Here is a 13,436-nt window from a genome sequence, read left to right as displayed (position 1 = left end):
TTTTCTTTTCTCTACCTTACTTTATTGTAAGAATGCAGCTCACATATACAACATACAAAATATACATTAAGCAACTGTTATTAGTAAGGCTTCTGGTCAACAGTAGGCTGTTAGTAGTTAAGTTCTGGGTGAGTCAAAGTTATACATGGATTTTTAACTGTGTGAGGGGAGCAGGGGGTGGTAGGAGGCACCTCTAAACCCTGCATTGTTCCAGGGCCAACCGTAAGTGACTGTCATAGCTGACTTCAACCTACCACCCGAGGCCAAGCACACTGCTGCCCCCAACTGAACTGTATAGTACTGTCACTAAGGAAGACAGGCTGTCGCGGGTGTGTGCTGCCAGTGACAGACAGTATCTTCACTGCTTCCTTAATTCCGCATGGGCAGGGACCGAAATGAGAGGCTCACTGCTGCTAACGCCAACTAAAGATCGCCTCTAATATAGTAACGTTACACATGACCCAGGGGTATTTTCATTAAAAACTTGTTAAGGAATCTTAAGTGACTAAAACAAATTCCCCACGAGACTAAAAGGAAGGCCTTTATGGTATTATTTTAGTGACAGCTCTAGTTTGAGGTTACATGATACTGGATAAGCTTCTGAAAAAAAATAAAATAGATCTAAAAATGTTCCTACTATTACTCTATTAATCTCATTAATCATCCTTTTCATATAACCAACAAATGCCAGCCAGTCCTTAGAAAGCCACTAAAAGATCTTTCAATGCATAGTCTTACCTCAGATACGCACCATACATGAAGAACAATGCCATCATTACTCCATTTAAAATAAAAATCATACCAACATAAAAGCAAGCAGGGTCTCCCATTCCTTTAAAAAGACACAGATTATTCAGTATTTAATGAACAAATGATTATAAAGTAACAGGACATAAGCACTCATGAATTTACTGAAAGATTTGCTGTGCAGACTACTGCTCTATTTAATAGTTACATGAGTACTTCCCCTTACATGAGATACTATCAGTCACATTCAGATTTTATACCTTATTGCAGTTACACTTACACTTTCCCCTGATTAAGTATTATATACTGAAATAGTTGGTGCCTCCCATTATTTAGGAGATGCTGCTATCGTTCAGTATCTAGGACTGTCTGTGGAGTCACTTGATGAATTAGGAGAGAAAATCCTTTGCATTATTATCTTTTGCTTGGTTCTAGGAGAAGAGTAAGATATGGGCTCTGTCCCCAGGGAACAGCTTTAGTCGATATGAGATAATCTAGTTATTCGATCCATTATGACATGTAGCCCGAACCTGAAACCTTAACATATAATACATCCCATGTACAAGACCAGGTAGATGGACAGGCAGACAGACACGTGTAAAATACATTAACGCACACGTGGTCTCCTACAAGGTGCTTTACATTTTCATGTCACGTAGTCCTCAGAACAAATGTACGAGATTAGCTGGCACGAAAAGAACTTTTAAAGGTTGAGCAAACAGAACATAGAAAATGTAAAGTTATTGGGTTTTCAAAGTTTTTGATGGCGCCAAGGTCGGAAGGCCAGCCGTCCTCATTCCCCTACTTCTCTGAGCCCTCCTCTCTGGTCTTCTGCCGGCCTCCCTGCCCTGCACACCCCTGGGATGCTGGACCACCCAGGGCTCCACCACACCCTCTTCATTCCTCGGTCTCTGGACTTTCCTTAGGAAAGCTCTTCCACTTCTGTGGTTCCAGCTGTCACCTCCATACAGATGACCCCATGTCTGCATTCAGCCCACAGCTTCTTCTCATTGCCCTACGTCTACCTGCAGGTATAGTCACTCACCTGTCCACTCTGAGGCCTCTCAGGTATCTGACCCTAAGGCAGCAATTTAAACCTGCTACTTCACTAACGGCGGTTACCAGTCGAAGGGATTCGACTAAGACGGACACCAAACATTCACATGACTTCACTCTCCTTCCCCTTTCCCATCAACCAATTACCAAATCTTGTCAATTCGGCTTCCAGCATCTCTCTCAAATCGGTGCATTTCCTAGTCCCCTTTCCTGCCTGGTCTCAGTGAGCCCACTGCTGTTCTTTACTAGTATCGAAAGATACTAGTAAATCCACACAACTGCCAGAACAGTGGTTTTAAAATGCAAATCCGTTAAAATTCTTCAACGAGTAAAGTACAGAGTCCTTGGTCAGCAGCCGGCCCTCCACCGTCTGACAGGCCCGGCACCATGTCCCGCCACCCTTTCTTCTCCACGGCTCTGCTCCGGGAAGTCCCTCTTTCGGTACTTCGTTGCCTCGGGAGTTCTGACCGTGCTGGCCCTGCTCTTGAGACACTTCCTCCCCTTACTCCTGACTCGGACAAACTTGTCTCCTTGTTGGTAAGGTCGATCACAGTTATTACCGCTCGGAGGGCAAGGTGCCAAGTTGACTGGCGCACCTTGGGGTCCTAAGGCCTGACACTAACCTGTCACTTAGTGGCAACTTAATAAATACCATAAATGAACACATATAAGGCGATTTTTTCCCATCTCTCAGAAAAGGCTATACTTTCTAAACTGAGTCATTACAGAGCCTCTCATTTTCTGAGGCATGTTCTCCTTTCCTTTATTTTGCTGAGAAAAGCCTAATTATGTCTCAAAATCCTCTGTCAATGCTATTTAGATGTTATAAAGATCACCTGAAGGACAGTAAAAATGCAGGGAAATGTGAGAATACAGATTTGGAATGAGGTCTGTCCAGAAAAAGTCCAGCTGTGGTTAATATAATGAGAATGGTTTGCGTGACATCATTGTAATCTGGCAGCCAAGGAGAGTGGACTGGAATGCACATGTGTGAACATGGCGACTTCACTGTACTAGTCGGTGGGGGCGGCAGATGCCATTGAGTGAGCATGTGTACCGTGTGGCTGTCGCATTCAAAATAACTGAGCAAGTAGAGAAATGAATCTGCATCAAATTTTGCACTAAGCTTAAACATGCCTCTATGGAAACTATTCTGATGATTCAGAAGGCTGTAGCTATGGGCAACTAGTGATTGGCAGCTTCATTATGAAACTTGCCTGCTCATCCATCACGTCTTGTGCAGAGTTTATGGGCAAAACATCAAATCACCCAGGTGACTCAGCTCCCCTACAGCCCAGATTTGGTGTCCTGAGACTTCTGGCTTTTCCCAAAACTAAAATCACCTTGGAAAGGGAAGAGATTTCAGACCATCAGTGAGATTCAGGAAAATACAACGGGGCAGCTGATGGTGATTGAGAGAACTGTGTGAGGTCCCAAGGTGCCTGCTTTGAAGGGAACTGAGGCATCATTGTCCTGTGTACAATGTTTCTTGTGTCTTGTATCTTCTTCCATGAATGTCTCTATTTTTCATAGTACATGGCTGGATACCTTCTGGACAGACCTCATATATTCCGAGAGTTGAATGTTATTGGAAACAAGTCTATAAAAATGTATTTATAAGATATACTGTGTTCAGTGTGGAGAATGTGAAGAAATAAAGAAAACACCAGCTCTGTAAATGCTATGCAAGTAGATATAAGTGACTTCGAGTAGCAGTCTCAAGGGAGAGCATCTTACTTAGATTGTAAAAGTGCTAAATGGCAAACACCTCAAGCAACAGTAACAAATACAGATCCTGGAAAACGGTTAGCTGATCCCAAAAGTGGTTCTTTGTCTAAGATACCAATATTCAAGGTATGTATATGAAGAATGTGAAGTTCTTCTAAATCAATCTATTATTGCATGTCTGATTTTATGTTTCCATAATTAAATTTTTACATTAACTGTTACAGGTAGATATTTGACTATTTAATTTATCCTCAAATTTATATATTCAAGCTACACCAAAACTTAGAGTCAGGATTGCCATACACTGGTGTACATTATACCCAAATTCTAAATTAACACACAGGTGAGTAAGCACATAGCCTTCTCAGAAAATTGCTGTAAAGGTAAATACTTTTATGTGAATCAGTCATAGTGTTTAAAAACATCAATCCCTAGTTTACGATAATTCTTGAAGTAAGTCCTAACAGTATAAGCTGTTTACGTAAACATTAATGACAACCCAGCTGCAGTGTAGGAAAAAAACGTGCCTTCACAGCTTTGAACTTCATTTAGAGGTTCTACTCTGGTGACATTCCAGCAGGTCTTAGTTTCTAGCCCAAATAAATTCATTATTCCCATAAACGTGCGATACAAGAAGGCTAGAATCACCTGTAAAAGATAAAAATGAAATGAGAGAGTAAAGGAGAGTACATTATCTTCATAGTAACTTTTCCTAAATGCCATTTTGTGATGGTTGCCTTTGACATTATAAACGTTGGCAAATTTATTTAAGTCATTTCACTTGGGAGACAGTCATTTTAAAATTATACGTGCATACACCATAGACTAAAGTTCTGTATTACAGAGTAAGGAGCATCTATAAAACTTCTTGTTGAGAATAATTAAGTCACTTCATCAAGATGCAGGTGCTAGGTCCATATTCAAAATCAGCTAATTTCTATACAAAAGCAACAAAAAATGGGAAACTAAAATTTTAAAATAACACCATTTTTGGTAGTAAAATAGTGCTTATAGAAGACTGTATGCTGAAAATACAAAATATTGCTGAGAAAAAATGATTAACAAAATGGAGATCTATTCCATTATCATGGATTGGAAGATTTAATATTAAGATGCCAATTCTTCCCACAGAGATGTATAAACCCAATGCAATCCCAATCAAAATCTTAGTAAGATTTTTGGAGAAACTGATAAAGTGACTCTAACATTTACATAGAAAAAATAATTTTGAAGAGGAAAAACAAAGTTGGAGAACTACCTTATTTTAAATTTCATTATACAGCTATCGTCATCACAGCAGTGTGGTACTGGCAAAAACGCAGATACACAGAACAACAGAGCAGTAGAGAACCCAGAAACAGATTCATACATAATACAGTCACTCAATTTTCAACACGCATGCCAAGACACTTCCATTGGGAGAGGACAATTACCACAAAGAAGCACGTGGGAACTTTTTGGCATTATTTTCATGTTTTGTAACTCAGCTGTGGTTTGGTTATACAGTTTTATACATCTGTCAAATGTGTAGCTCAAAGAACCGCATACTCAAAATGGTGTATTTTACTGCGTGTGAGTTGTACCTCCACGGGGCTGATTACGGGAAAGCAGCCAGAGCGAGAGAAGATATGTCAGCATGTGTTACTAGGGATTAGGCTGTAAAATACATAAATTATGCCAACAAATGAATGAGAAACCAGCCATCATGTAGGTGACAAATATTTGTACAGGTTATTGGTAGAATAAATCCAAATGTCTGGTAAACACAAAAATATTCTTAACTCCACCAATAATAAGGGAAGTGCAAATTAACACAAGTTCGGCAGGGGAACTTTGATACTCTGCTCGACTGTAAGGACACATACAATCAATAAACCTTAAAGGTCCCTCCTTTTAGTGACATCATTGTGTTCACTTGCAATTTTGTCTAATAAAAAGAGTCACTCCACAAGCGTCGATCCTGCATCTCACTCACCTCTGGGTAAAGGTGGAAGCGTTTCACCGTGTTAATTACGAGGGGATATTCGGTGAGCCTGTCGTTCATAATCATCCACAGTCCTTCCAAAAACGAAGGCGCTTCGATAATGGTCTTGAAGTAAGAATAATAAAGTCCCTTCAAAAGGCACAAATTGGCAATGTAAGTAAAATGTGAAAAGAATTATTTTTATAACTCCTTTTAGAGCAATTTTTCTGTAGGAAAAGATAAATAACAAGACTTCTTAATTTTTCCTGGCTACTAGTGCATTCTTGGACTCGAAAGGCATCCATTCTAGGTTATCACAGTACCATTCTTTGTGAAGTTCTGTAGGTTTGAAGAAGCACTGGAAGGTGGTTAAATGTTTTACGGAGCTTTGCCAAACACACCTTAAAGTATGTATGCAATATATTTTTATTTATACTGTGCCCAACTTTACCTCCATTCTTTTTCCCAGCTCTTTATGAAATAACATAAATGACCATAAACACCATCAAATGGAACATTATGCTTTCAACTCACTTCCTGGCTCCACCTAACATCTCCGCACAAAGTCCTCGCTGACCAAACGTCAGCAGGCTACTGCTACAGGCACAGACGCCTTGTCCGGAGGAGTTGGCTGGCTCCGGTACACGACGCGGTGACTTTACTGGGCTGGTTACAAGTCAAAGACGAACAAGAGCATGCTGTTTCGAATTACTTCCCCATCCACTTCCTGCTCCCCCTCCTAACATCTAATCGCAGGCAGAGTGGGGGCTGAAGGGAGGTGAAGGAGGGCATGGGGGGAGGATAAACAGTGACAGATGGAGACTTGGGGTGAACACACGACACAGTGTATACATGAAGTGTTGTGGAATTGTGCAACTGAGGCCTGTGCAATTTTGCTACAGTGTCACCCCAATACAGTCAATGAAAAGGAAAAATACAAGCAAATGAAGGGCCACATTGTTCGTAATACACCCTCCCCAAAAAACATTAAAAATAATCTTCAACTCTCCACTCACTCAGCCTCACTCAACCCTGTCATCTTGGAGAGAGTAAGCAACAGGCGTGCTGCTGAACTGAAGATGCGCTTGGCTGGCGTCTGAGAGAGCACGTCCTCGTAGTTGGAACTGAGGATCTTTCTTTCTGCTCATGGGGGCAACAGGCACTGCTACAACGACAGGGTATCTAATACGCTGTCGATACTTAAGGCGATATTTAGAGAAAGAGAAAATAAACGCATAGGTTTGGATTAATAGCAGCTATGGCTTTTGGGCCAGGTGCTGTGCTACATGCTTCGCCCACTCTCTCCCTTCGTTTCCCATAAAGCCCGGTGAGGCCGGCCTCATTTCCAGCTCACAGACGAGGTGACCGAGAGGGAGGGAGGTTACTGACTGGCTGTCGTCACTCAAGGATGCACGGACCTGACATCTGAGTCCAGTGCTCTGCCACCACTACACTCTTTATTTAATAACATTTTTACCCTCCCTTTGAAATAAAACCTATAAAATATGAAAACTTTGACTGCCATACAAACGCTACTGCAGCCAATTCTTCAAAGCTTTCAAAAGCCTGTGAGGGGGATACTCAAAAAGCAGGGGTGGAGGGACCTAGAGCAGGCGAATGTACGGAGACAGAAGGTAGAATGTGGGTCTCCAGGGGAGCGGGGTAGGGGAGTGAGTGGGTAATGGGCGGAGTTTCTCTTCGGGATAATAAAAAAGTTCTGGAGTTGGATGGTGGTGAAGGTTGCACAATATAAATGTATGTAATGCCACAGAACTGTGCATATAAGACTAGTTGAAATGGTGAATTTTGCTACTTAAAATTTTTTAATATAAATTTAGTTTTTTATTTTAATTGAGCTACAGAAAAGCAATGGCCACAGAATCAATCAGGAAGTTACCTCTTAAAAGAGTTTATCTTGAGGTTCAGAGAACGAAAAAAAAAAGGAAAAATCACAAAGAAGTCTGTACTGGGCAAGGAGGACGGGGAGATACAGGAGAAAAAAACGTCCTAAAACCCTTTCTATTGGAATAATAAACCTAAGGTACAGCTTGAGAAACAGCACAGTTCACCGAAAATGCATCTTAGTTCAGAAATGCCCACCCTACAGTCTCAATATTACTATACTACAAATCAGTTCATTAGAAGAAGGAAGCTAACCATTTCAGTGCGAAAAGTCATCTCCCGTTCCAAAGATGAGAGGTGAGAAAAATGACGATCGTTTTCAAAAAGTGTTACTAAATGTATCCTAGAAAAAAGAAAAGCACCATTTTATAATAAGAACATGTTTCAAACAGGTCATAAAATAACTAAGTTACAGGTAAACAAAGAATCAAAACCATGAAGAAGAAAAAAACAAATTTAATAGCACTGAGATAGCTTTATAATTTGCTTTCTAACGTGTATATTTTCAGGCATTTATAATCTAGTGCTGCACACAGCTGAACTTCTTTAACTCCGGGCCCCTAAGTCAGAAAGAGGTAACTTTTGGTTTATTTGTTAAGTTCCCCAAGGGCTTCTAATGTACCAAGTGTGGGAAATGCCTCCAACTGCTGAAAAACATTCAGAATATAATTTTAAATAAAGCTGCTTGATATTACAGCAATGATAAATAAGGCTAATTCCATGCAAGGAATCAGCTTTCAAGTGTCAACCCAGGACTGCACTTGAAGATGTTTTATCAGTGCAACTGCGGAAAACAGCTGCGGGCAGGGAAGACAGCCCGTGGGAAGGGTGCCGTCTGTGAGGGAGCAGGCGAGCTGCCCTCCATCTACGTGCAGGTGCTTCCCAATGAAGCAGAAGAAACAGTCAAGTTCCTGCACCAACTTAGGCTCCCGCTCCCCTTCATTTACATGTGGGACTAAGGCCGGGAGCCAAGAGCTATAGGAAACACCAGCACAGCCTTAGCTCTCAAAACCAAAGTCTCCCTGCAGACCAAATGGCCAGAACAGTGCCGTCTCCCAGGACGTGGGGCAGAACCCATTCTTCCCAAGAGAAATCCCTGGGCTCAGGCAGAAATGAAATAGGCGAGGGGAAAAGTAGGATAATTTTACATAGAATTTTCACCAAAAAAGTCACTGTGTACAATAAGGTGCACTGACGTCTCATTTAACTGTACGGCCACTGCAGTCTCTAGCTTCACTGCCACCTGATTTCCAACTGCCAGGTGTTGTTAAGCTTTATTTCTAAGCTTCTGTCAACTAACATAACATTACTGTAAAGTAAGGTAGTTTTTTAGATGAAATAAATAAGCAGAGAACACTAGGAAGTCTAGATTTTTAAGAATATTGTAGTGAATCCTTTGGTTCACTACTATAAGACAAAATTATGTTAAGGCATAAGTTACCATTCCCCTAATGCACCCATTTTGTAAATGCTGCTTCCTCAAGGCTTTTTCTAAAGCAATACGTTGTGTCCGCTGATACAGACGCACATACAGACGTTCTCCACGCATGCCGAGAGGCCATGGTTTTACTGTATGCAAACAGTGATGGTAATTTTTAATTCAAGTGCTTTTATTTATTTCAGACTGAAGCTAATCTTACCAGTGCAAAACTCCTATAAACGCAGCTGGAAAAAGAAAAAAGAAAAAAGTGGTTAAAAGCTGCTTTGTGACGGTAATTATAACACACCCTTTATATAACTATTTCAAATGTATCCCCCTATATGTCTACAGAGAGCACACACAAGCGAGGTGGCTAGCTAATTCTGTCTGGGTGACACAGGAAACACTCCAGAAGCTCGTAAAACAAATTGTGAATAGTGCTTACCTCTGCAGGGAGGGGAGGGGGTTGGAGGAGGAGCAAAGGGAGAGATGTGGGAAGACCACATCTCGTTGTCTCACTGATGTAATTTGCAAAAGAGTGATGAAATTACTGATGATTTTTAGACTTTTCTGTGATTTTTCAGTATCATTCTCTTATAATTTCTGTTACTCTCTGTTTCTGTACATAAAGTTTTTAAAAGAATCACATATACACAGTCTGACCAGCTCAGTCCTTTTAGCAGTGACTCCAGTCACCAGAAGCACTGGAGCCCACTGTCCCTGGGCTTATCAGAATGTGGCAAATGCAGGGAAAAGCTTCCTCAGCAGCCCCCAGCCCCACTCCCAAAAGCCCCTGCAGGCAACTCAAGCCTTGACTGAGCCTTGACAGCTCCCAGACTCCCTACCCGCCAAGGAGGCTCCTCTGGGGTCTCCATGCCAATGTCCCAGGAAGGAGGCTTCACCAGGGAGCTGCCAGACAGGTCAAACCGTGAGGCAGCTGTGGGGATGGGCCTTCTGAGGGGCTCCAAGCACTGTTTGTCCCTTCTGGTGGCAGGGACTCTGTCTACTTTCAAGGACATCATGGAGCTGGGGAGAAGGGATGGGAGGAGGCCAACTGAAAACACCACCAACCCCACTGTTCTTACAGAGTTTCAGCTGTTTTTCTTGAATAAACAAGCTCTAGATTGATGTAAACCTTCGGTTAATTTCCAAAGATCGGAAAAAGTTGATTCCATCATATTTCAAGTATTTTTGTTACTGTCACAGGGGAGTGAATTCACTTAGTTATTCCTGATGTCCTGCCTCCCCTCCAAGATTTTATAATAGTATCCGGTTGGCCAAGAAGTTCGTTCAGTTTTTTCCACACGACGGCTCTAATAGGGCTTAGTTGTCTTTAACTTCATTCGAAACAATTTTATTAGATTGTATTGTGACAGCTGTCATATTAGCATGCATTAAAAAAACTTATCAAAATTGGTGAATTTTGTGCAGCCAATTTAATATTGGAGATGGAAGAAAATATGCAATATTTTTGGCATATTATGCTTTATTATTTCAAGAAAGGTAAAAACACAACTGAAATTCAAAAAAAGATTTGTGCAGTGCATGGAGAAGGAGCAGAGACTGATCGAACATGTCATAAGTGGTTTGCAAAATTTCTTGTACTATTGACATTTTGACAAAAAAATTCCTTGCTGTGGGGCTTTCTTATGAATTGGAAGATGTTTAGCAGCACCCCTGGCCTCTACACACTAGAAGCCAATAGTGGGAGATTGCCAACATACTCAAAATATCCAAACCAATAAAGTTACTGATGAAAATGAAAAAAATGTGTCTTTTACTTCACAGAAAAAACTAAACGGACTTTTTGGCCACCCCAATATTTCTTATGGTTGTCCCAAAATATACTTGGCAAGTTATTTTTCACACCACCAGCATTAACCTCTTAAAAATTCAAAAATAACCCAACTTGGCTAACAAAATAAGTGCAAGTCCATCAATAACTAAATTAATAATAATAATAAAACACTGCAATGCTGAAGACTCCCAATCATGCTTCTCTGGGTCTTTCTCCATACTCCTAACCACCCTGGGCTAGTTCCTACAACTGTTCAATACTTCTCAGAAGATTTCGTTGTTTTACACCATGAACAGCAAACTACAGCCCATTGTCTGTTCTTGTCCACTCGCTAAAAATGGCGTTACACTTTTTTAAGGTTGTAAAAATAAGGAAGAAGAAAACACAATGGAGATTACAGGTGGTTTGTGAAACTTAAAATATTTACTACCTAGCTCTTTACAGAAAAAAAAAAATTCACTAGATATGTTAACTCTTTCTACTAATATATAATATACTCTGAACCACTTTGAAATTAAACCTGTATCTTGTTTCTCACCTCGAAACAGATGCCCCTCTGATATGACATTAGCTCTAAAATACACTGTTCTATTCGACTACATTTGTATCCTCTTTCTTATTCTCCAGACAATTACATATATTGATGAAAACTCTTAAAAGTTATCTTCAAGAAAGAGGGGGGAAATGAAAATATCCCACTAAATCCATCTGCCTTTCCAAAAATCCTCGAAATATTCTGTGTCTCTCACCTTCTCCCTGGGCCCCACATTGCACACCTGGTGTACTAATGCCAATACCCTGAATGCAGAAGGTATGAGAAAAGGCAAGACTCCGAGTGCCCTGTATCCTGTCAGCCAACCTCACCTCTAAAAGTGACCCAGCCTGAAACAACGATTATACGTGACTGAAACAACGATCATTTGACACAAGCATCGCAAACTTCTCGTATGTTCACGTCAATATTGCTCTATGCAGTAATCCTTGCTTTTCTATTCCCTCCCATCTCAGAAGACGAACTCTCTCTCTTTTCCACAGCTTTTCAAATGGGTGCCTTTAATTCCACCCGTAATTAACAATGTCTGCATCTCAAGCGCTAAGCTCTCATTTTCACAACCTGTGATATAAACGGAGATGCCCCGGTTAAGATACGTTGTTGGTGCCGTCCGGAGGATCACCACGCCCCCAAACCCTGGAAAATGTGTTAATACAGGAATGGAGAGGGCTGGGGATTCTCGCCAGCGTTTTTGCAGAGCTCGGACCTTGTTATTGCTGTTAGGCTGCTGCTATTCTTCCAAACCCCTTCAAACCCAAGGGCTCTCCCGGGCCTGTGGTGCTCACCTACGCCGACAGTTGTCCGGAACGAGAACTGACGTCTCCGTAATAAATGCATCTTGTCGCGCAGCTGCTCCAGGAAAGAGTTGAAGAATTGGAAGCGGCGGAGAAACAGGGTCTTTGCGACCAGTTCCATTTGCATGCAGGTCTGCGCCTTCAGTTTCCGGGTCCTGCGCGGAGAGCAGGGCCGGGCGCCCCCCTGCAGGCGCCCGCAGCCTACGGCCCGGGGCAGCTCCGGCCTTTTCGCCTCCTCCCGCGGCTCCTCCTCCAGCTGCGGCTCCCCCGCCCCGGTGGCCCGACGCCGCCGCCGCCTCGCCTGCACGCAGCGCGGAGAGTGCAGCGGCTCCGAAGCCGCTTCTCTGGGCTTATTCCTCCTTTGCCCGACCATCTTCTCATAGTCCCTACTCGCTTGGAGCGGAGCGGGGTGTCTCCGCGGCGCGGGCCCCGCCCGGTCCGTCGAGTCCGCGGGGTCTCGCAGCCTCAACGACTCCGCCCCGCCGCCGTTGCGGGCCGCCCGGTCGTCAAGGCGACCGCGGCACCTGGAGGCGGGGCGTGAGGTCCGGCACTAGCGCGCACTCCGCGCGCGCAGCGCACGTGCGCAGCCGCCGCGTTCAGCGCTTCGGTTCCCAAGGTTTCCCTTTTTATTTCATTTGTTTCCCGGAGTTTCCAATGGACTTTGGATCGCTCAGTGTCTTGACAGAATACAGCGGAGTCTTACCTTGGTCTAGCCCTTGTAAGTGCGAATATGGTCGTGTTTATCCTTTAAAAATGTTTTTATAAGAAGACTCATCAGGCTCTTATTTCTATCACTGAAAACTAGAAATAACCTCAACGTCAAACAATAACAGAACACTCAGTACAATGCAGCATTTATTACTAAAGTCATTTTGAATGAATATTAATGATATAGGAAAATACTCATGATAATAGTGTTAAAGGTAAAAGAAGCAGAGTATATGCATATGATTCAGATATATACTAAACACAAAATTAACAATATGTTAGGCTCCGGTCTAAATCTTCTACTGCTGTGTGACTTAAGCTAATAACTACTCTGCTATTTCCTCGTCCGAAAAAATGCTGAAGCACCTAAAATATAGTACGTGCCTAATTAAAAAAAAAAATCCTGTATCTTCCTCTAGATTGGTCATATTCAGAGTGTAATGATGAATATTACTTAAGTTTTTGCTCAGATTCTTTGTCATTAAGTTATATGTTAGTTCTATTATTAAACAGTTATATATATTCTAGTTTCATTAGTTAACTCAGAAACCTGACAAACTAAATAATTATGCATTCTCTAACGAAGGAGAGATCAATTTGCGCTTACGTGAGGGAAGACGTGGCGCTAGTTTCACTCAGTTGACTAGAATTGTGGCGTGTTTTCATCTTTGTGTGACTTCTCTAACAGTGGCCACTTATTTTGCTCTAGTTGTGAATGGACAGTTGTGTAAGTCATGTTTTAGCTGTATGCTTATTAATGACAATAA

At 42.0% G+C, this 13,436-nt stretch overlaps 1 protein-coding gene across 3 annotated transcripts in view; it reads right to left on the bottom strand.

Moving 5' to 3' along the window:
• Window positions 1-12,434, bottom strand: part of DPY19L2 (dpy-19 like 2) — a 48,392-nt gene extending 35,958 nt beyond the window's left edge. For 2 of the 3 annotated variants that reach the window (XM_024562924.4, XM_045197423.3), the window contains exons 1-6: window positions 11,953-12,434; window positions 9,037-9,061; window positions 7,652-7,739; window positions 5,507-5,644; window positions 4,059-4,179; window positions 739-832 (exon numbers count right to left, since the gene is read on the bottom strand). In XM_024562924.4, coding sequence (XP_024418692.2) covers window positions 739-832; window positions 4,059-4,179; window positions 5,507-5,644; window positions 7,652-7,739; window positions 9,037-9,061; window positions 11,953-12,334 — 848 coding nt within the window. In that variant the 5' untranslated portion in view covers window positions 12,335-12,434. The remainder of the gene's footprint in view (window positions 1-738; window positions 833-4,058; window positions 4,180-5,506; window positions 5,645-7,651; window positions 7,740-9,036; window positions 9,062-11,952) is intronic. The other variant, XM_053927093.2, reaches the window with a different exon arrangement.
• Window positions 12,435-13,436: the final 1,002 nt, after the last annotated feature.

This window comes from Desmodus rotundus, chromosome 6 (genome assembly GCF_022682495.2).
Source record: "Desmodus rotundus isolate HL8 chromosome 6, HLdesRot8A.1, whole genome shotgun sequence".
In the NCBI taxonomy this organism is placed as follows: domain Eukaryota; kingdom Metazoa; phylum Chordata; class Mammalia; order Chiroptera; family Phyllostomidae; genus Desmodus; species Desmodus rotundus.
The sequence above is the reverse complement of the archived record's forward strand: the minus strand, read 5'-3'. Positions and strand labels throughout refer to the sequence as shown.